This window comes from Stegostoma tigrinum, chromosome 9 (assembly GCF_030684315.1).
Source record: "Stegostoma tigrinum isolate sSteTig4 chromosome 9, sSteTig4.hap1, whole genome shotgun sequence".
NCBI classification, from domain to species: domain Eukaryota; kingdom Metazoa; phylum Chordata; class Chondrichthyes; order Orectolobiformes; family Stegostomatidae; genus Stegostoma; species Stegostoma tigrinum.
This window is the reverse complement of record NC_081362.1, coordinates 19,631,443-19,655,284: the sequence shown is the minus strand read 5'-3', so window position 1 is coordinate 19,655,284 and position 23,842 is coordinate 19,631,443. Positions and strand designations below refer to the sequence as shown.

Sequence of the window (23,842 nt, the reverse complement as noted above, 5' to 3'; positions counted from 1 at the left end):
ATATCTAATTCACTGATCCTTTCCAGGCTTGGTCATTTTTATTGCGTAATAGAAGTATTTGAAGCTAGAGTTTAAACGGATTTCGTTCGACCAGAGGCAGTAAACCACAATATTTGTGAAAGTCCAAGAGTGTTATCCTGACTATCAGGTTAGAACAGTTCCCTATACACCACTTTATTTTAGAATTCTAAATCAAGTTTTTATTTAAAACGCAAACAAAAGGCCTCTGATTTAATAAACTTCATTGAATTTGTTGGAACGGAATTTCTGAAGAGACCAAGTACAATGGGAGGAAAGTGGTAAATATCCCCCCTGGATCTCGGTCGCTGGTAGGCACTCAAATATTTAAAACAGATAGTCCCACCAAATTTAGTTTACTCCCAGGCCCTCACTTTCATTCATTGAAAAATTAAGCAAGACCCGTATATAAAATGGAGTAACAAACTAACAAACAGAAAGGATAATTAGATCCAGTTTAAAACAAAAACACACAAATATTACAATTGTGCTGAAGCACCCAGGAGTGGAACATGCTGCATGGAGACAAGTTACATTTCATTGAATATGTGGAATATATGTGGAATATGCTTTATACGTTTCCCGACAATGTACGGTTGAAATGTAAGTAAACATTTAAGTGAAAACCTGAAATATTATACACGTGGTGCGTGTATGGAATGAACTGCCAGAGGAAGTGGTGGAGGCTGGTACAATTATAACATTTAAAATGCATCCGAATAGGTATGTGTGTAGGAAGAGTTTAGAGGGGTGTGGGCCAAATGCTGGCAAATGGAACTAGATTAATCGAGAATATCTGATTGGCATGGACGAGTTGGACCGAAGGGTTTGTTTCCGTGTTCTATGTCGTTCAGAAAGGCTTTACCTCCTGAATAAATGTAAAAACGATCTAGGCAACTTTACTGGGCTGGATACGAGATTGCATCTGATGAGAATCTATATCCGATTGGTGTCTGTGTGTCTGGGGAGGGAGGGGAGTAAAGTCTTAGCTTTGGAGTGGGGTCTGTGTTAGGTGGGGCAGTAGATGTGGGGGGGGGGGGGGTTGCTGGTGTTGGGTGTGTGGGGTGGGGCGTTGATGGGGAAGGCTGTCTTCTCGCTGATTGGATCTGGGAAGCGTCCTGCCGGGCGAAGGGCAGATAGAAAAACCCTGTCTGTTCACAGCGGGATGGTTAAAGTGGGAAGGTGTGCTGGGAGAGAGTGACAGTCAGAGAGAGAGAGGAAGGAAGGGCCATGCCCGGGACAGAGGGGAGCTCGGAGGCTGTCTGCAGATCCCTTGCAGCCAGTTTGCTGGCTGGGAGCAAAGAGCCCGAGAAGAGCAGCCGCTGCCGGGGTTTTGCCATCACGGAGCTGCTGGGACTGGATAGCAGTAGCAGTAGTGAGTCCGGCCACTCGGGGGCACCGTCAGACCAACCTCCTCCACCCCCCCCTCCTCCTCCACTTGCCCCCCAGCCACCGAGGGAACCGCCGCCGATGCTCACCGCCGGCCTGGGGCTGCTGTGCAGGCGCTCGCTCAGCGCTTTCCGGCCGCCCGGAGCCTCTCTCCTGGACGCTCTATCAGCCCTGCCCGGTCGCATGCCTCTACTCCGGGGGGTCGCCCTGTTGGACAGCTACCAGCCGCTCCACAACTCCGGTAAAAGCCAGCTACAGTGTGTGACCGAGCCGACATTGCACCCATTCCTCACCCCACACCCTCCTCCTGTTTCCCCAGCTCTGTAAGGATGCAAGTTCCCCACCCCCCCAACGTCGTTTAACTTCCCTGGAACTCAACGCCAGCATCACTCAGTTAACCCAGCCTCCAGCCTCGTTGTTATTGATAGTGGGATCTTGCTGTGCGTAAGTTGGGTGCCTAGCATTACTAAAACAGTTAACCCAGCCTCTTGTCTCCTTGGTGTTGTTGTGGGATCTTGCTGTGCGCAGGTTGGATGCCCTTTTCAAACGGTGACCGTGTTTGGAATGTAGTTTGCTGTTTGTTTTGGAACATCCTGGGGTCAGTGAAAGCTGTTTTTGGCTTCAGTTAAGAGTCTGTTGCCTTTGAAGCATTTTTCATATCGAACTGGATCCCTGCAATTCTCTCAGTTTTAAGAAAAACAGGGAAACATTGTAAACAAAGCCTGAAGCCAGAGTAAGGTGGGCTGACAAGATCAATGGTTCCTGACATAAACTCTCTCCTGGGCTTTGGGTCTCCAACACTACCCAGCGGGTTTGGCGAGGTCTCCGCAGATTGGCACAGCATCCTCTCACGGAGTTGTCCTGAGTTATTTTAGTCTCTTCCGTTACACACCTCATCTATGTCTCCGTTTCATGGGGAGAATTCTGCAACTTTGCAGTTGGCAATTAGTGAGGCAATCCTCAGGTTGGCATTGCAACAGTCAGCTTACTGTTTCCAACAAATGTTGGACTTTATTACAGCGTGATTCAAAAGCGAATCGGTGGAGCAGGCGGTCCTGAGGATCAAACTGACCTTGAAGGGCTGCAGAAACTAGACTAGAACGGTGATGGTCAATATAGATTAAGGTTGGTTTAGAGGCATCTGCATTGTATGGTTGTTTCTGCTCATTGCATATAGTACGGGCCCCACGGTCTATTTTTAACTTTTAAAAAAAATTTGAATTGTCTATATTACTTTTTCTACTTAATTGTAGATTTATAATTTCAACTTACTCGTTGACAACGAAGCATTTAAAGTTGAAGTTAAATGCAGCATGTGATTTCAAAAAATTGAAAAGGACACATAATGGAGGTGGGGAGTTTCGTATCCGTGAAGGAAGTGGGAACTATTTGAAAAGCGAGTACCCCGCTGTTTACTTGAGGAGCGCTGGGGATTAGTTACATTGCCGCCTGTTTGTACATCACCTGCTCCTGACTGCAGTCTGCAGAGGGACCCGCTGTCCCTTCCCTGGGCGACTTGCCATTGAAACAGTGCAGCCTACGGCAGCAAGCAATTGGCTCGTTGTGTTCCGTTTTAGTCCTGGCCGTGAAAGTTGGCTTCCTTGTAAACTTTTATTCTCAACAGTAACAAAAAAAAGTTCCAAGTCGTCATGATTCGCAAGATTTAAAAAAGGCATGACGATTATGTAACTTATTGATGTAAAAATGTTGTTATTTAAAATCAATTATTCTTTTTTCATTTTCGGGATGTAGGCAAGGTATTGACTATCCATCTCTGGCTGTGCCAGGTCATCTCAGAGAGCAATCACGTTGGTGTGGAACTGACTTATATAGGATCAGACGGGTAAAACCAGAAGGCTGCTCTCTCTAAAGCACATAGCTGGCTGGGTTCTTAATAACATCATCACTTTCACTGATCAGCATTTTCTTTTCAAATGGCAAGTCCTCAGACTGCCAGGACAAGGATCAATGATTTTTGGATTACTAGTACAGTAACATGGAAATCCTGTGGTGCAATGGGTAGTGTATCTTCCTCTGAGCCAGAAACGCCCAGTTCAAATCCCTCTCCAAGATAAGGAAGGCATATTTGCAATTTGGGCCAGAAAATCCCTCCAGCACACTGTGGACAGATTCCTGCTGACTCATGCCTAATGTAAAGTGGTGCCCCTCAGCTTTTGGTCTCAGCTCGTGACCCGTTCCAGAAACAGATGTAAGCTCATTCTTGATCTACTTTGTGTGATTCCATATGTGGGAAGTGTTCTAAATCTGATCCAATAACATATTCTTTTGTTAAACCACCCTATTCTGCTAAATCAGGTTTGATCATGAGGACACTTAGAGCTCCAGCATCAGCAATGTTCTTTTCATGTTGGCTGATTTGGGTTTGGTGGCTATAAAAGTGACTGTGGTCTAATCTGTTCCCTGGCACCAGATGATGAGAACACATTGTGTGATCGCAGTGACTTGAAGAATTCAGCAGCATCGCTGGTGAAAAGAAAGAAGAGGCGGCACAGGTATGTGTAGGCTCTGTTTAAAAAAAAGACATCCTGAGTGAATGGAGATTGTGATGAGGTGCACCCTGGAAGGGCACTGCATTAGCACCTTTCGCATTTATGTTTTGCCTGCACCTCAGGTGAAGGGGCTACCACAGCATGTTGCACCAAATGGGTACGTAATTGTGGTATATAAATGTCTAATTGAAACATCCCAATTCTGGGCTCATGATGAGATCAGGACAGCACCAGACTCAACGCATTTCAGATTATAGTCCTTGAAAATCAGATTGGTACAGTTAGATTCAGTGCCCATTTTCTGATTGCTGCCCAGTAAAGGATCAATGACCAGGGAGCATTGATTCAAGGTAAGGGGCAGGAGGTTTAGAAGAGGTGTGAGACAAATTTCTTTCACTCAGGGAGTGGTGACAATTTAGAATTCAATGATTATTTATTAAGTATAGGCAGAAACCTTCATAACATTGAAGAAGTGTATAGGTGTACACTTATGATGCCAAAGTATACAAGGCTATGGGCTCAGTGCTGGAAAATGAAGGTAGACTAGTTAGATTTTTGACCGGTGCAAACTAAATGGACCAAAGAACCTGTTTCCATGCTGTAGACCTCTAAAACTTAATGAACAGAATCACAGAATGCAAACTCAAACACAGTTTAACCTTACTTAAACACCATAAAGCAGTGACTCTGCACACTGGCTGTGGTCAATGATTTAGGTGTACTGGCATCCATACATGTCAGGTCAGCTGATTTAACTTGCGACCCATAACTGGTCAACACCAAGTACCAGGTGTGAACCTGCCCACATGCACAAGATACCAAAGCATTTGAATTGTTTTAATTTGTTGATAAATTACAATGAACTTGTTGCTGCTGTGTGCAGTCTTTTAGGTTTAGACTGATAGAAATGGGTTAATGTCAACACAGGTCACTTCTTTTTCAATCCCAATAAAAAGGATTGTAGGTTAAAATGTTTGAAATCTCAGGAGATATATTGTGTTGAGAATTGCTTTTATATATATATATATATATATACACACACACTGAGGTGACTTGAAATAGGCAATATGAAACAGATCTGCATTCTCTAGAGTTTCATGCAATGACAGGTGATCTCATGGAAGCTTATGAAATTCTTAGAGAACGTGACAGAGTGGATTAGGTAAAATGTTTCCCTGGCTGCTGACTCTGGGTCTGTCTTGGATCACAGAGTATATCCAAATGGTTATTTTGGATTTGTTTAAATATAGTTAAAAGACTCAACAACATAAATTTAATAAATGTTCATATTTAAGTAAATAAAAAAAGAAAAAAAACCTGAATATTTATTAAAGTAGATAAAAAGAATAGAAAGAAAGTTTAAAAAAAAAAGCCTCATGCCCTTCTGCCTGTCGGGGACCCCTCGATCGATTGCTGGTCTGGAAGCTTAGGTTCCTGACACCGTTCGCACTCCTGGCCTGACGTGAGGTCCAGTGACTTGGAACAAAACTCCGTCTTATACAGTGTAACAAACAGCAAGTAAAGAAAAACAACTACAGAAATACACATTGATTGTGCTGTCTTTGGCACGTACAGGAATGTTCAGAGGACTCATTGAAGGTTATGCAGCTGTTGAATATCATCGAACATTTTAGCACTTTAGCCAATCCTGTACAGGGACCTGGTCTCATCATAATGGGAAGGCCATTTCTAATTGATATCAGGAGGAATTTCTACATCAAAACATTGCTCAATCTTTGGAATTCCCTAGCCTAGAGGGCCTTAAAAAAAACCATTGAGCAGTTTCAAGACAAAACTTGATGGGTTTCTGGAGACTATGATATTAAGGGATATGGAGCTAGTGCAGGAGGAAGTGGCATTGAGGAGATGATCAGCCATAATCTACAATGGTGAGATAGGCATGATGGGCTGAATGGCTTATTGTTGTTCCCATGTTCTTGTGAGTTTTTAAAAAGGAATTGTTGTTTTGGGGAATGTTGCCATTTTGATCATCTGATTATGTCGCAAGCAAAATAAAAAGGCTGTTGCAAAGTGATACATTTTCTTTTACAGGAGTCATCATTAGAATCATAGGCTAACATGCTGATGTTTAATGAATAGGACAAGTCCCAGTAGCATAAAAACAAAACAATGTCATATTAATGCTGTTTAACAACTGTATGATGTAATTAACATCCCATTCCCTGACATTTGAACTGTGTTTGGATTTTTGTGAAATGACTTTTAATTGGGTGAAACTGGTCTTGGAAGACAGTGTAAAACAACTGATGACAAATTTGCAACACATTTTACTCAGCACTTGATATTCTTTCATTGTTGATTTCAATGGATCATGTAGCAACAAGAGTGGGCAGTCCACTATCATGTTTTGACCCAAGGCCAATTTTATTCTTACACCAATCTTCTTTGGAAGTGTTGTGTTGAAGAATCTGTGCATGAATGTGTATTTTTATTGATTAAGAGTATCAATTGATCATGAATCAAATTCAAGGAATGAATTTGAGACGCAGATCAGTTATAATCTAGTCAAATGGTGGTGTACACTTGTATACCTAATGGCCTCTTCCTGTTTCTGTTTTAAACTACAATACTGATGGTGCTTTAAAATGAGTTAATTAGCCTTCAAGTGTAATGGGAAATTCTGAGGTTTTAAAAGGTGCTGTATAAGCAAGATTACATTCTTTGTTGCTTGTGAGCAATATATGTCTGCTCTTTGATTGCCACAGAACTGTGTTCACAACTCACCAGTTGGAGGAACTGGAGAAATCGTTTAATGAGGCTCATTACCCAGATGTATATGCAAGAGAAATGTTAGCAATGAAGACAGAGCTCGCTGAAGACCGAATACAGGTATTTTCACAGGCCATCATGTACCATTCTGAAGGGAAGTTACTGGGACTTCCCATATTCATGTAAAATCTCAGATGTGATCTAATTTGGTGTGACTATTTCATGCTAATTATTTGGAGGTCAAAAATGTAAAGTCTGAAAGTTGTAAGTTCAAGTCATACTGCATAGACTTGAAGACAAAATCCAGATTTACACCCTAGAAATCTAAATAGTGCTGCACTATAAGAAGCACCATCTTTCAGATAAGACTTTAAATCACAGCCCTATCTGACCTCTGCTCAATGTCAAGTAGAGTGAACCGAGGCAACATCTCATTGATATCCAAGACAATGGGAGGAGGCCAAGGTACAGTAGCAATGAATGTTTTGAGTTTGTTGATAAAGTTTGTCCATCCCATATCCCACCAGGTGTGGTTTCAGAATCGAAGAGCAAAGTGGAGGAAGCGGGAGAAATGCTGGGGCAGGAGCAGTGTGATGGCCGAGTATGGACTGTATGGTGCTATGGTCCGGCACTCCATTCCATTGCCTGAATCCATACTTAACTCTGGCAAAAATGGTTTGGTAGGATCTTGTGCCCCCTGGCTGCTTGGTAAGCAATTAAAGATTATTGGGGTCAATGAGGCAGGAGGGGAGAGGGACACAAAACTGCACAAGCTGGTGAAAATTAATTATCCACCTGTCTCACGTGTTAGAGAAGAAAACGGAGCATGGTGTAAAAGCATATGCTAATTTGCTACTACCCATTTTGTCATATCACTTAAGACAAATTTCACCCCATTACCATTCTGATATCTTTTTAAATGCCAGCAAAAACCTTATACATCCTCTGTACAAGCTCCCTACAATTGCCAATTGCTTAAGACCATAAGACATGGGTGTGGAAGTAAGGCCATTCGGCCCATCAAGTCCACTCCGCCATTTAATCATGGCTGATGGGCATTTCAACTCCACTTCGGTGCACTCTCCCCGTAGCTCCTAATTTCTTGTGAGATCAAGAATTTATCAATCTCTGCCTTGAAGACATTTAACGTCCCGGCCTCCACTGCGCTCCGTGGCAATGAATTCCACAGGCCCACCACTCTCTGGCTGAAGAAATGTCTCCTCATTTCTGTTTTAAATTTACCCCCTCTAATTCTAAGGCTGTGCCCACAGGTCCTAGTCTCCCCGCCTAACGGAAACAACTTCCCAGTGTCCACCCCTTCTAAGCCGTACATTATCTTGTAAGTTTCTATTAGATCTCCCCTCAACCTTCTAAACTCTAATGAATACAATCCCAGGATCCTCAGCCGTTCATCGTACGTTAAACCTACCATTCCAGGGCACATCCGTGTGAATCTCCGCTGGACACGCTGCAGGGCTAGTATGTCCTTCCTGAGGTGTGGGGCCCAAAATTGGGCACAGTATTCTAAATGGGGCCTAACTAGAGCTTTATTTCAAAGGTAATGAAGTATAAAAGTAGAAAGGTCTTGCTAAAACTATGCAGGACACTAGTTTAATCCTTACTGAAGTTAAAAAGATCGAACAAGGTGGACCTACACCCATTGGAGTTTAGAAGAATGAGAGGCAATATTTTTGAAAGATAAGAAACATAAGAACAGGCTTGGCTATTCAGCCTGTCAAGCCCACTCCACCATCAAGTTAGATCATGGCAGTCATCTACCTCAATGCTATTTTCCTGCACTCTCTCTGTATCACTTGATGTAATTAGTCTCTGGAAATCAATTGAATTCTGTCTTGAACATCCTCAGTGATTGAGTTTCCACAGTTCTCTTCGAATTCCAAAGATTCATTGCCCACTGAATGAAAAATTTCCTCCTCACCTCAGACTCAATTAGTCTGCCTCTTCTCGAGGGATTATTATCCGTAGATTTAGACTCATTAGCAAGGGGAAAGATCTTATCTACAGTCATCCTGTAAAAGTGTTGTAAGTTTCAATGAGGTGACCTCTCTTTCTTAAAACAACTTTACCACTATGAAATGTAGGAACAGAAGTAGCATGCGTGGCCAATCAAATTTGTATTGTCATTCAAAAAAATCGTAGCTGATGTGATAATCCTCAATAGAGCAGGCCAAGAAGCATCAGAGGAGCAGGAAGGCTGATGTTTCAGGCCTAGTCCCTTCTTCAGACCCTTCTTCATTTTCTGAAGTAGGATCTAGGCCTGAAACATCAGCCTTCCTGCTCCTCTGATGCTGCTTGGCCTGTTGTGTTCATCCAGCCCGACACCTTGTTATCTCAGATTCTCCAGCATCTGCAGTTGCTACTATCTCTGATAATCCTCAACTCCACTTTCCTGCCTTCAGCCCATGAGCCTTCAATACCTTACTGAATAAAGTCTGAGCTTTGAATATTCTCTAGGACACAGCCTATACAGCCTTTTGTGGTAAAGAATTGCACAGATTCAGTACTCTCTGAGAGAAGAAATTTCTTCTCATCCCTGTGTTAGAAGGTGGTCCACTTACTGTGACGTTATGCACTTTAGTCCAAGACTCTGCTACAATGGGGGACAACCTCTCCACATCCATTCTGTCGTGCCCCCTAAGAATCTTATCTTTTTCAATAAAATAGCCTCTCATTCTTCTAAGCTCTGATGAGTACAAGCCCAACCTATTCAACCTCTTCTCATAAGGAAATCCTTCCATTCCTCTGGTCAACCTGGTGACCGTCTCTGGATGGCCTCAAATGCGAGCATTCCTTGATTAGATAGGGGGCCCAAAACTGTTCACAGTATGCCAGGCGCGATCTAACTAGTGTCCTGTATAGGTTTAGCAAGACCTTTCTACTTTTATACTTCATTACCTTTGAAATAAAGGCCAACAGTATGTTTGCCTTCCCTATTACTTACTGAACTTGTATGCTATGATCCAATCACAAGAATACCAAATCCTTCAGTGCTGCAGCTTTCTGTAGTCCTTCACCAAGCTCTACTTCTCCCTACCTTTATAAGAAAAACAATATTCAGTTCATCTATTCTGCTTGTCAAAGTGCATAATCTCACATTTACCACATATTCCATTGGCCAAGTATTTGTGCACTCACTTAACCTGTCTTGATTCCACTGTAGTCTCTTTGTTTCATCCTCACCACTTCTCTTCCTATCTACTTTTGTGTTATCTGCAAACATGGCAATGGTACATATACTTTGCCACCCAAACAGTTTATGAATATTGTAAATAATTGTGGCCATATCCCTGTGGCAATCCAATATTTACAGATTGCCATTCTGAATATGTTCCCATTTCCTAACTGTGGCTTCTATTAGTCATCCTATCCTCAATCCACGCTAATATACTGCTTACAACAGCAGGACTCTTATTAAGAAGCGTTATAAGTGGGGCCTGATTGAACATCTTTTGGAAATCCAAACATATTACAAGAACAGATTCCTCTTTATCTACACTGCTTGTTACCTTCTCAAAGATTTCTGGTACATCTATCAGGCCTGACTTCCCTTTCACAAAATCATATTGACTCTGCTTGATTATATTATGTACTTCTAAATGTTCTGTTATTGTGCATCCTTTATAATAAATTAACATTTTCTCAGTGACAGATATTAAGCTAACTAGACTTTGGTTTTCTATGTTTTGTCTTCATTTGTTTTTGAATAAGAATGTTACATTGGCAGTTTTCTAATGCTCTGGATTTTTCCAGAATCTAAGGAGTCTTGGAAGATTCTACTGGTGCTTCTGCTATCTCTTTAGCTACTTACTTTAATATCCTAGGATGTAACACATCAAATCAAGGTGGCCTATCAGCCTTTCATGCCCCGGGTTCACCATTTAATACCTGTTCCCACGTGACACTTATTGTATTTTTTTCTCCCTTTGCTTATGCCCATTTCCATCTACGGTTGATGCAAAGATTGATGCAAAGTTTTTATTCAACACCTTTATCATTTTGTGTTTGCCCCATTATTAATTCCCCAGTCGTCTTCTCTGAAGGACCTATGTTCACTTCGGCCTTTTTATACATTTAACGAAGCTCTTAATGTCTATTTTATAGCACTTGATAGTTTACCCTCAAAGTTTATTTTATCCCTTGTTTTTGGTTATGTTTTGTTGGCTTTTAAAACTTCAATTCTCTGGCCTACCAATTATCTTTGCTACATTGTGTGCTTTTACTTCCAATTTAAAACTATTCTTAACCCCTTTGATTAACCATGATTGGTTTATCCCCCTTCCTGAGATCCTTTTTCCTCACTAGGGTATATCTTTGTTGTGAATTATGAACTACTTTCTTAAATATCTGTCATTGTCCATAACCCATATTTTCCGTTAAAATTCCTTTTCCTGCCCACTTTAACCAATTCTGCCCTCGTTGCTTTGTAAATACCCTTATTTAAGTTTTGTGTAATTGTTTCCAATTCAGGTTTCTCATTCTCAAACTGAATGTTACATCTTACCATATTATGGTCACTGCTCCCTAGAAGATCTTTTACTCTGAAATTGTTTATTAAAAACTTGCCTCATTATGTATTAGTCTATATTTTGCTATTTTTCGATGTTTGTGCACTGTGTCATTTCCTGTTCCACTCTGGATATCTTTACCTAATTTGTTGCTATGCAACATTGCTATATCCATTTGCTTTGTCAGCTTCCCATGAACTGACCCCCATTTAGTTTAAAGCCCTCTTTATCCCTTTAGATATTTGATTGGCCAAGGCACTGGTCCTAGCAAGATTTAAGTGAAGCCCACACCGTCAGAACAGCTACCTCTATCCCAATCCTAGTGTCAGAGCCCTAGTGACTGAACCCACTTCTCCCAGAGCCATCTTTGAACCATGCACTTAACTCCTTGACTTTATTTACCTTATGCCCGTTTGCTCAGGTAGCAATCCCGAGTTTGTTACCTTGAATGTTCTGCTTTTCAATTTAGCTCATAACTATTCAAATTCCTACAGTAGAACCTCCTTTCTATTCCTATCAATGCCATTGACACCAACGTGGAGCAGACAACTACAACTGCTCCCGACCCACTCCAAATTTCTCTCCAGCCTGAGATGTCTTTAACCCTGGCACCAGACATGCAACATAGTTTTTGGGACTTAAGCACAGCTACACAGGACAGTATTTATCCCCCTAATTATACTGTTTCTTACTACAACTACTTTTCTATTTCCTCCCCTACCATGTTCCACAGCGCTACACTCACATTGTCAGTCATCCTCCTTGCAGACCTGCTGTCTGCCACATATTTACAAGGATCTCGTAACTGTTGGACAATCACAGGGGACAAGCCTCCTCGAATTCCTCGTAATACATAACATCCTGTTGTCTCTGATCACAGATCAAATTTGAATAACATAATCTGAGGGGTGTGACTGCATCCTGGAATAAGTTGTCTTGATAATTTTCTTTCTCCCTGATGTGCTGCAATGTTGGACTCCAGTTCAAACTGGATCCAAAGTTCCTTGAGCTTCGAACGCTTAACACAGATGTGTTCGCTCTTGATCATCTCGGCATCCGGTACCTCCCACATGCTGCAGCAGCAACATACCACTCGTCCTGCCTCACTTGGAGAATGCCTGCTCTTTACAGTTTATTGTAATTTTTTTGCACTAGTTACAATCTTGTACATAACAAGCTATTTTCAAGAAAAAAGTGAAAAAAGCCTAGAGATCCAAACATACAGTAAAGATCTTACTTTAACTTTAAAAACTGGAAATGTTCACCAGTTCTGCTCATGAATCAGCTGCTTTCCCTGCACTCATGTCATGCTGTGATACACGATTTCACTCTACTGTTGGTGTTACTGCAGGTACGCCTCTCTGTCAGTGCCTTTTATGCTCTCTCATTCACCCCTGGCTGAAAATATATTTTTTTGAGTCTTAGGAATAGGAAAAAAGGTTAATCACTTGTTGGATACTCACCAATTAACTGACTTCTTCTCCTGTAGCACAGCAAGAGTCAATTCCTAGAAGCTGAAAAAGTTTTGGCAAAAGCAACAGATCACTTTTTTCTCTTTCTCCGTTTAACTCCCTGAAGTGCCCAGCTTTTGCACGCCATTTTAAGTCACTGTTCTCTTAATGCAATTCTGCCATTCTAGGGATTAATTTGGTGAAAGTATATTGCATCATTCCCTCCATATCAAGGATATCCTTCATTAGATAAAGCAACCAAAACTGTACTCAATATGCCAAGTCAGGTCTCATCAAGGCTGTATACAACTGCAATAAGACATCTTTTAAATCCCCTTGCAGTTAGGGTCAACATACCATTTGGTTTCTCAATTGCTTCATGCTAAACATGATGCTCTGGTCCTTTTCGACTCCCACTGTTTCTAACCTCTCACCCTTTAAGAAATATTTTGCCTTTCTGTTTATTTTCTACAAAAGTGAATTACTTAACATTATATTTCATCTGCCAAGTTCTAGCCCCTTCACCTTAGCCTGTCAAAGTCTTTTTGCACCCTCCTTGTATCTTCTTCACAATAATGTTCCTGCCTGGGTCGGTGTTATCAGCTTTTTCTCTCTTCTTCCTCTCTTCCTGTACAGCTAAAGCATCCAAGCTGTATGCACATAGCTCTGACTGCATTTCACTGTGGAATCACACCCTCAGAGGATCACCCAAAAAAAACAATTAACAAGCGAGACTTCAGAACCTGCCTAGTTCTCTTGGACTGCCTGGCAGTGATTCGTTCTCCTCTCGATGCTATGCTCCTGGCAAATGGTGTGACTAACTCTCTGAATGTGCTACCAATATAGCTGTCAGCCTTGTGAAAGCTCCACAGTGACTCTAGCTGCTGCTCTAGCTCCAAAAACCAGACAACAAAATTCTGCAGCTGGTGACGCTTCCCACACATGTATCATCTAAGTCAGCAATAGTATCCATATTTTCCCCACAGACTACAGGGCATGCATTTTCCATGATCAAGCTACCACGTCACACCCTAATTTTATTTCCCTTATATTATATATTACTTTGGTTTACTTTTATTAACTTTACTTTACCTTACTTCATAAACATTACAGCTATTGATAAACCTTACTAGTACTAATGAATCTGATTAATGCTTAACACACTTTACTAGTTGTAAAAACACTGATTTAAAGCATCTCTGTCTCTTTTTCATCACATTCTCACGTGAACTTAATTCACAACTAACTGATCATCCAGGCATAGCCTTTTCAACATGAGCCTCTTACTGACTCAGAAGACAGTGAAGGCATGGGACATTGACTTGATTTGAGGCAGCATTAGAAGGAGTTTTGAATGATAAGGGAGTCAAGGGCAATGGGCCAGATAGGAAAGTGGAGTAAAGTCCACAACCAGAGCAATCATGATCTTATTGAATGGTGCAATAGACTTGAAGGGCTGAAGGGATACCCATAGAATCATACAGTATGGAACAGACCCTTTGGCCCAACTTGTCCATGCCCAACAGGTTTCCTAAACTGAACTAGTCCCATCTGTCTGCATTTGGCCTATATTCCTCTAAACACCTGCAATTCATGTACCTGTCCAAATGTCTTTTAAATGTTGTAATTGCACTCACTTCTACCACTTCCTCTGGCAGTTCACTCTGTATGTGCACCACCCTCTGTGCGAAAAAGTTGCCCCTCGGGTCCCTTTTAAATCTTTCCCCTCTCACATTAAACCTAAACCCTCTAGTTTTGGACTCCACCACACTGGGGAAAAGACCTTTGCTATTCACCTTATCTATGCCCCTCATGATTTTATAAACCCCTATAAGATCACCTTTTCAGCTTCTGATACTTCTGAGAAAAGTTCTCAGCCTATCCAGCTTCTCCTTATAACTCAAACTCCCAATTCTCGGTAATATCCTTGTAAATCTCTTTTGCACCCTTTCCAGTTTAATAACATCTTTCATATAGCAAGCCAACCAGACTTGTATGCTGTACGCAAAATCTGGTCTTACCTATAATGTGTACAGCTGTAACATGATGTCCCAACTCTGGTACTCAGTGCTCTGACCAAGGAAGGCAAGTGTATCAAACTCTTTCTATGCCTTTTACCCGTTGTGCCATTTTTGAGGAACTATGTGCCTGTACCCCATGTTTTGAATTTGACAATGCTGGTCCTATGTTTCTTAGTTTATTGTCATTAATGCATGAAGGGTGATAATTTCAGCAGACCCATACCAGACCACCAACCAGATAAACTATATTTATATTTGTATTTTATATTTAAAATTTGCATTGCGATTTACGTACTTAAGGTTTTGCAATCCCATTTCTTTATTCTGAACACTTGCAATTTGGTAAATAAGGAAGCTCCTGAATTATATTCACCAGTACAGTGGAGAAACACAATTGCAATATCATACAATATCATTGTGTATTAATTTTAAATGTTTGTGGAAACTTAATATGATCATTAGGCTGTTATTTGTCAACTTATTCTGTGTGGTTTTCAGGATTTAACTGAATATAGACTGGAAAATAAACATTTCCAGTGCTTGGGAGAAAGGGGAGGGGAATTGGAATAAGTGAATAGCATTTTTATAGAAAGCTTTTACAAAGCCCAAACACTGTGTACTGCATAAATGCTACAGTTAGTAAGTAAGAGGCCTACTGTTTGAGTTGTTCCACTATCCACCAAAATTAATTAGAATAAGAAAACAGAAATATGCAGGAAAAGAGAGTAAAATAAAGAACAAACAAGTTGGGCATCACTAACCAACCTTTAATTAAAATCTAGGAATGCATAAAAAATCTGTTGACTCAACATTGAAAACTAAAAGTGAAGCAACTGTAGGAGATGATTGTATGGAGAGCAGTTCACAGGCATCACAGACTGAGGGTGGCACAGACCAGATGCCTGCAACAAACTGTGACACTACATCTGAAGATGATGACATGGCTTTAGACCTTTCCAGCACAGAAAAACTACTGAACAAGGACAACGGTTCAAAACATTGCATTTCAGGGTGGTCCAATATGGAAGTCAGACACAGAAGACTGAAGAAAAATTAAAATAATCAGAAAGCTGTTGTGACAACAAATGAGGTTCAGGATGGGAGAACAGTCTTCCCATTGAGAAACTGCACTCATCCCATTTTAACACTGATTCCTACGGCAATGAAAATGCATGGATGGCCACAACAAAAGAGGATGATCACTAATTTACCTCCCTTATTGAGCTGCTATTAATTTGTCGGTTATTAAAATAATGACCAACAATTAGCATCATAGTTTGTTCCTAATAAATGTAAGAAGAAAAGCAGGGTATTCCAATGGAAATGTACACAGGATTGAAAATATCATGGCTAGACCTCCTCTTACTGATAACTTTACCCCCTGTGAATGGAAAGGGGTGATCCCAGTCCATATGGAAATACATGACTTTCAACATGGAAGATGTGATGTAAATGGTAACTGGCAGCTGCAAATACACAGTAAACTCAAATGAAAAATTACACATATTAAAAGAGTAATAGCCTAGGCTCCACAAAGAGGACACACATGAGTGCATGAGTGAATTGTTCATTACAATGGTAGGAGGTGTAGCCAGTAACCTATGTAAAAAAGGTCTCAATCTCTGATGAATAGGAGCAATAATGAAGTAAGGTTAAACTCAAGTCATTCCTCAGGAAGACAGCATCACCTTAAGTTTATCTTAGGTATGTCCATGCTGTTGAGTGAGGAGTTGTGATGGCAGAATACTGAAAGCATGTTATATCTCAATTGACCTTGTTGGAAAATGGCTTCTGGAGAAAGAAAGGGTAGGAGAAAGAGAAAAGATTGCAAAAGAAAAGGCATTGGAAAAAGAATTTCTTTAATTGTGTTACAATAAGAGTAAAAAGTAGAGTGAATTTTCAACTCAAATGTAACAGGCACAGTGTGCTGTGTATAGTCTGTGGTGTATTACCAGGGAAGCAATAGTAGACTGGTATGTGTTACACCAAATGGAGTGCACAGGCTATGATATGTTCAGCAGAGGGCACATTATGGGCTGGGGCATAGAGTTGAGAATTGTATACAAATGGTAGTATGTACTGTGTCAGATGGAAGTTAATGCACAGTATATTGTGTGTCATGCAAAAAAAAATTGTACGGCTGGAGGTGTTATGAAATTGTATTGCATGGGAGCAGGGATGATTGTAGAGGGCAATGCACAGATGCTGTAGTGTATTAGATCATGGGTAATGTGTTTAAAGATGTTTTAGATTATTAAATGATTTGAAAGAGGATTTGGAGAGAAACCATTTCCTCTGTGGGAGAGTTCAGAACATATGGCATATCTATAAAATCAGTGTTAGGCCATTTTAATGTCAGAAAGCACTTTCAACAATGGGTAATGAAAATCTGGAGCTTTCTCCCTCAAAAATCTGTTGGGATCAGCTAATTTTAGATTTAAAAAATGAGTGAAATAGATTTTTGTTAGGCAGAAATATTGAAAGTTACACATAAAAGGTGAATAGATAGTATTTAAGATACAGATCAGCCATGGTTTAACCAAATGATCGATCGGGTTTGAGAGTTGTACTATGTAATATATGGATTCTTTAATGTGTTATTCAATGGATAATATATAGCTGATGTAAGACAGTATGCAGCAGTTATAAATGACTTATTTGTGTTATGCACTGGGAAATACGAGAGTGCTGGGGTGTAATACAATTTCTGGGTTTTGATATCTCACAAAGAATAAGCAAGATTTTGAATACATTTAAATCAGGATTGTTTTACAGCCTTGTAGCATACTTTCAACCAGTCAGTAGTTTAAATGTGCTGAATAAGATTCAATTTACTTCAATTGTAGAGAATACACAAAGTTTTAAAACAGCTCAAAACCATATCCAATCCTAAAATCTTTTGCAGCAATTCCTGTTTCAAACATCAACACCATTAGTCCAATTTGCAAACAAACCAACAAGCAACTAACCTTAAAAGTGTTGAAAATAACATATTGCTATGTCTCTTTAAAGATTTTTTATACAATTATAAATGACTTTTAGATTTGGTTATGTGTTGAATACTTGTGTGATGCTCAAGACTTGATAAATTCAATCTATTTTAATAATTTTGCTACCTTGTCTTTGTTTTGACAAAAAATGGATATCCACATTATTGTATGTCATTCCTATAAGTGGCGTCCTACTAAAGTTTTGCTGAAAGTCAAAATCCTAAAGATTGTTCTGCCCACTGAGGCATTTTCAAGAAATGGAGAGATGGATGGACGACAAACAGGCTTGACTGAGACCTCTATCACATGGTCAGCTTCTGACTTTCCCAGGATATCCCATTGGTCGTAGTATTTCTTTTAATAAATTCTGTAGATGTAGGGGAATATTGACAAGGCCTGCATTTATTATCCATCAATACTTGTCCTTTAAAAGATGGTGGAGCATCTCCTTCTTGAACCATTATAATCTATGTGATGAAACACTAATGGCACCAACTGTGCTGATGATAGAGCATTCAAGGATTTTGGAACAGTGGCAATGAGGAATGACACATTATAGACAATAGACAATAGGTGCTGGAGTAGGCCATTCAGCCCTTCGAGCCAGCACCACCATTCATTATGATCATGGCTGATCATCCACAATCAGTATCCTGTTCCTGCCTTATCCCCATAACCCTTGATTCCACTATCTTTAAGAGCTCTGTCTATCTCTTTCTTGAAAGCATCCAGAGAGTTGGCCTCCACTGCCTTCTGGGGCAGAGCATTCCATATATCCACAACTCTCTGGGTGAAGAATTTTTCCCTCAACTCTGTTCTAAATGGCTTACCCCTTATTTTTAAACTGTGTCCTCTGGTCCTGGACTCACCCATCAGCGGAAACATGCTTCCTGCCTCCACAGTGTCTAATCCCTTAATAATCTTATATGTCTCAATCAGATCCCTTCTCATCCTTCTAAACTCAAGAGTATACAAGCCCAGTCGCTCCAATCTTTCAACATATGATAGTCCCGCCATTCCGGGAATTGACCTTGTGAACCTATGCTGCACTCCCTCAATCGCAAGGATGTCCTTCCTCAAATTGGGAGACCAAAACTGCACACAATACTCCAGGTGCGGTCTCACCAGGGCCCTGTACAGCTGCAGAAGGACCTCTTTGCTCCTATACTCAATTCCTCTTGTGATGAAGGCCAGCATGCTATTAGCTTTCTTCACTACCTGCTGTACCTGCATGCTTGCTTTCATTGACTGATGTACAAGAACACCTAGGTCTCGTTGTGCTTCCCCTTTACCTAACTTGACTCCATTGAGATAGTAATCTGCCTTCCTGTTCTTGCCACCAAAGTGTATAACCACACATTTATCCACATTAAACTGCATCTGCCATGCATCCGTCCACTCACCAAGCCTGTCCAAATCACCCTGTATTCTAATAACATCCTCCTCACATTTCACACTGCCACCCAACTTTGTGTCATCAGCAAATTTGCTAATATTACATGTCCAGTAATAATAATATGCTAATATTACTACGTCCAAGTACAGATGGTGTATCTGGTGACATCTGCGGAGAGAGACACACAGCTAATGTTTTAAGTCCAATATGACTTCTTCAGACCTGAGAGTAGTTGTGATGAAGCATGTAAAATAAGTGGAGAACAGACATGTGCAGTCAAGCTCCAAAGTTGTCGAATCCAATATTGAGAACTACAGGCCGTAAAGTGCCTAAGCAGAAAATGAGGTATTGCTCCTCGAACTTGAGTTATGCTTCAACGGAACATTGCAGCAGGCCTAAGACCAAATGTTAGCATGACAGCAAGGGGATTTTATTCAAATAGCAAGCAGCTGTAAGTTCAGGGTCATTCTTAAGATTGGATTGGATGTATGTCTGCAAGGATTCCAATCCTTTCTCCCAGTTTCTCTGTCTGTATCGCATCTGTTCTGATGATGATACCTTCCACCAGATGGCCTCGAACATATCCTCCTTTATCGTCAACAAACTTCCCACCATGGTAATTGACATGGCCCTCAGCCACGCCTGGCCCATTTCTCTCATGTCTGCTCTAACCCATCGTCTCCTTCCCAGATAGGGTTCCCCTTGTCCTCATTTCCCACTCCACTAATATCCATATTCAAAGGATCATCCTCCCCTATTTTTGACACTTCTACCAGAATGCTATCACCAAACACATCTTCCCCTCCCCACCACTATTAGTATTCTCCAGGAACCTTTCACACCCTGGTCCATTCCTCCCTCACACCTAACACTTTCTCACTCCCACACAGCATCATTACATGCAATTGCCAAAGGTCTAACACTTGCTCATTCACCTCCTCCCTTCTCACTGTCCAAGGCCCACAATCACACCATTGGAGCGAAGCTGTGTTTTACTTGTACATAGTTTAAACTAGTCCACTGTATTCCCTGCTCATATTGCAATCTCCTTTACAATTCAGACTGGGCGACTGCTTCATGGTAACCTCCGCTCTTTCAGTTCTGAAGAAGAGTCATATTGGACTTGAAACATCAACTCTGTTTCTCTCTCCATAGATGCAACCAGACCTGGTGAGTTTCTCCAGCATTATCTGTATCTGTTTCAAATTTCTAGCATTGACAATATGTTACTTTTATCAGGAAGGCATATAACTTGTGAGAAAGGATGGAGATGACAGTGATTCTATACACTGATTGCCCTGTTTGATGGTGAATTTCACAGGCGTGGGAAGCATTATTGAAGAAGCCTTGACACTTTGCCACAGTGCATCCTGGCCAGTCTAAGATGGGGAAAGAAGTGTCAATATCATTACATCAATAGCCCAGTTTTAAGTGGTCCACTGCATCCAATGACTGATAGTGGCAGTTACCAGTCTTTGGACAGGTGAAACATTTATCATACAAAAATGTGGCAATATGCCTATCATTGCAGAAGAGCATTCTGTCACCTTGAGAAGAAAAAGGGATAAGAATTCACAAGCAAATGCAAGCTTTTATAAATTTATTGTGTTTTTAAATAGGTAGCCATTGATAATCTCATAAATTTAAGTGAGAAGATTGAATAATCTTTCAGAACTATCCTGGAGTTACCAGGAATTGAAAATTAATCTTCTCAATATGGCTCCACCAAAGATTCAAACATAGTGTCATTCAGATAAAGGGAACTTTCCTTTGAACAGCATACTTCAGTTATTAAACATATTGGAGATGGGAGGCCAGAGACTACCAATTCTGTAGCAATTATGTCATCATTTGACTCCCCAAAGTCTGTTCATCCACTACGTGGTACACACCAGGAGTCTGATGAAATAGTCTCCATTTACTGGATGAGTATAACTCCAATAACTTTCAAGAACATCATCATCATCATTATCCAGGACAAAGCAATCCCCTTGATTTGCTCCCAATCTGCTACTTTAAGCATTCAGTCTCCCCACCATCCGTGTGTATCATCTCAAGTTGCACTGCCGCAACTCACCAGATATTCTTTGGTAGCAACTTCTAAAACCACAACCCCAACCACCTAGAAGGATAGGGGCAGCTGACAAAAGGAAACTTCATTACCAATAAGTTCCCTTCCAAGTCACTCTCCATCCTGACTTGAAACCACATCACTGTGCCTTCACTTCTGATAGATCAAAATTCTAAATGCTTTCACTGTAAGTATAGCTGCAGTAGATGGGCTGCGGGAGTTTGAGATAACAGCTTCTCAAAACCAATTACAGATGGACAACAAATTCTGGTCTTACCAATGCCTATCATATTGTACAAACAAATGAAGAAAAAAAAAGGTTGAAACAAAAACAGAAATTGCTGGAAAAGCTCAGCAGGTCTGGCATCTGTGGGGAGAAATCAGAGTTAATGCTTCTGGTCGAGTGACTCTTCCTCAGAAGTTAGAACATAGAACATTACAGCACAGTACAGGCCCTTCGGCCCTCGATGTTGTGCCGACCTGTCATACCTATCTCAAGCCCATCTAACCTACACTATTCCATGTACGTCCATATGCTCATCCAATGACGACTTAAATGTACCTAAAGTTGGTGAATCTACAACCATTGCAGGCAAAGCGTTCCATTCCCTTACTACTCTCTCAGTTCTGCCAGACCTGCTGAGCTTTTCTAGCAATTTCTGTTTTTGTTTCTGATCTGCAGCATCCATGGTTTTTAAAGAAAAAAGGCTGTTTTACTGACAGTCAAAAATTATTCAAATAGGTAGTGAAAACATTGCTCACTTTCCAATTGGTCTGGAGATGTTGGGCAACAATGACAACAGGAATGTTGCAGCATCAAGGTTGATTGTGGGAGATCATGTGTCAAAGCCGGCAGAAATACACCCAACTCCAGTTGGCAAACCTTTAAGTGAGACGGCAACTTGTCTATATCACCTGCACTGGTTGTAATGTCAAGGTTTGGGATGTTGCACAATGCTGATGATTGTGCAATTGTCAGCACATTCAACAAGACCTGCACAATATTCATGCTACAAAATACCCAGCCGATGTCCATATCCAACAAGCAAGATAAAACAATTTCTCCCTGAAATTCAATGTCCGTACCATTGCAGAATTCTCCACTATCATATTCCTGGGGAATTATCATTAATTACAAACTGAAATGGATTAGCCATACAAATATTGCAGCTACAACAGCAAGTCAGAAGCTGGGAATTCAGTAACGAGATTCAGTAAGGGAGATTGCTAGAAAAGCTCCTATGATTCCCCAAAGTCTGTCCTCCAGCAAAAAGGACAAAGGCAGCAAGTGTATGGAAACACCTGCAAGTTTGCCTCCAAGCCACTCACCATCCTGACTCGGAGCTACATCACCATTTGTTTACTGTTGCTGCCTCAAAATTCTGGAACAGGATGGTAGATATACCTACAACAAATGCATTGTTTTAGTTTAGGAAGGTAGCTCACCACTACCACCATTATTGTCCAGGATAGCATGGACAATAAATGCTAGCCTGCCAGTGACATCCAAATCCTGATGAGGCGTTTTAATTTTACGGAAGCATGAGAAATTCTTACCTTCTCATGGCTGGAGAGTTGATGTGGCTTTATGTCAGGCTGATATCCCACAATCTGGTGACCATGGGAAAAAAACTCAGGGACAGAATGGTGTGAATGCTGGTTGAAGTTGACAGCTGAAGGGATAGCACTGGTCTCGATATGGTAATCGGTATTATAAATCTAGAAAGAATCCCTTTAAAGATGCTGCAAGGGACTGATATGCAATATTTTTCTACAGGGTCTATAGGAAAGTACAGAGATAGTGAATCTAATTGGATAGGCCTTCCAAAGAGGCAGCACAGGAATGACAGACTGAATCCTGTTGGTCAAGAACATATCTAGAAGAAATTGGAGAATTTTGCTCAGGTTCTAATGGTACAAATAGGTATAATTACAGCACATATCCTTCATGGAGGCCTTTGATTAGATTGGTTGCATCTAGAACCATCTAGTATTAAATACCTGAAGTAAGCAGCATAAACCTTGGACTGGCTTGGATTAGGATGTGACTATCTTTGGATTTACAGTACACCTTCAGCACACGAGCAGCTGAAATCTAGAGACTTTCCTTTCTAGTTAGCATTTTGTATAATTGAATAAAGGCAAAGTATTGCGGATGCTGGAAATCTGAAACAAATTCAGCATTCCTTGTGCTTCTTTTGTACAGCTGTGTCCACTGTAGGCCTGGTTGTCTATTGGTGCCCAAAACATACCTTGAATTATATGTAAGTAAAACACAAAATGCTCAATAAGCCATAAAGATTTCTCTAACATAGTGTATAATTGTGGAAATGACTCTGGCTACAGGATGAACATTCTTAAGAATATAAAGTGTAAGGCATTCTTTGGCAAATAGAAAGAATTCTGTGGAACTGTTACTGTTTTCCACTAATAGTCTTAGCCCTGTCATCTTTGTCAGAAAGCACTTTTGCTGTATTGCTATATAAAACTTCATATATTATCTCTTTTCCACCTGTAATTATTCAGATGTTTTAGATGTGTGATGCAGAATAAACTTTCAATTCAGAGTAAATGTGCTTTGCTTTTTCATTACAACATTGCAATGTTTTTAGATCGTAATTGTGGATGAGTTTATAGAATGCCATTGATTGTATTTGTGAAGATAATAATGCTATAAGGAATGCAGGAATTAAAAATAACATTAGGATCTTACAATACCCAAAGAGGCATTCACCCTATT

At 40.6% G+C, this 23,842-nt stretch overlaps 1 protein-coding gene across 3 annotated transcripts; it reads left to right on the top strand.

Annotated features, from left to right (window-relative positions):
- The first annotated feature begins 1,200 nt into the window (after window positions 1-1,200).
- LOC125454637 (visual system homeobox 1-like) lies at window positions 1,201-23,440 on the top strand. 3 transcript variants are annotated; one of them, XR_009446126.1, is made up of 6 exons: window positions 1,201-1,648; window positions 3,839-3,920; window positions 6,644-6,767; window positions 7,175-7,355; window positions 20,093-20,201; window positions 23,309-23,440. XR_009446126.1 is itself a non-coding variant. In XM_059648388.1 (5 exons), the coding sequence occupies exons 1-5, from the start codon at window positions 1,249-1,251 to the stop codon at window positions 20,113-20,115; spliced, it is 810 nt and encodes a 269-aa protein (XP_059504371.1). In that variant the 5' UTR covers window positions 1,201-1,248; the 3' UTR covers window positions 20,116-20,447. The 3 variants fall into 3 exon arrangements, 2 of the variants coding, with proteins under 2 accessions (XP_059504371.1, XP_048391571.1); XM_059648388.1 differs by lacking the exon at window positions 23,309-23,440 and having other exon boundaries at window positions 20,093-20,447; XM_048535614.1 differs by lacking the exons at window positions 20,093-20,201; window positions 23,309-23,440 and adding an exon at window positions 15,428-17,675.
- Window positions 23,441-23,842: the final 402 nt, after the last annotated feature.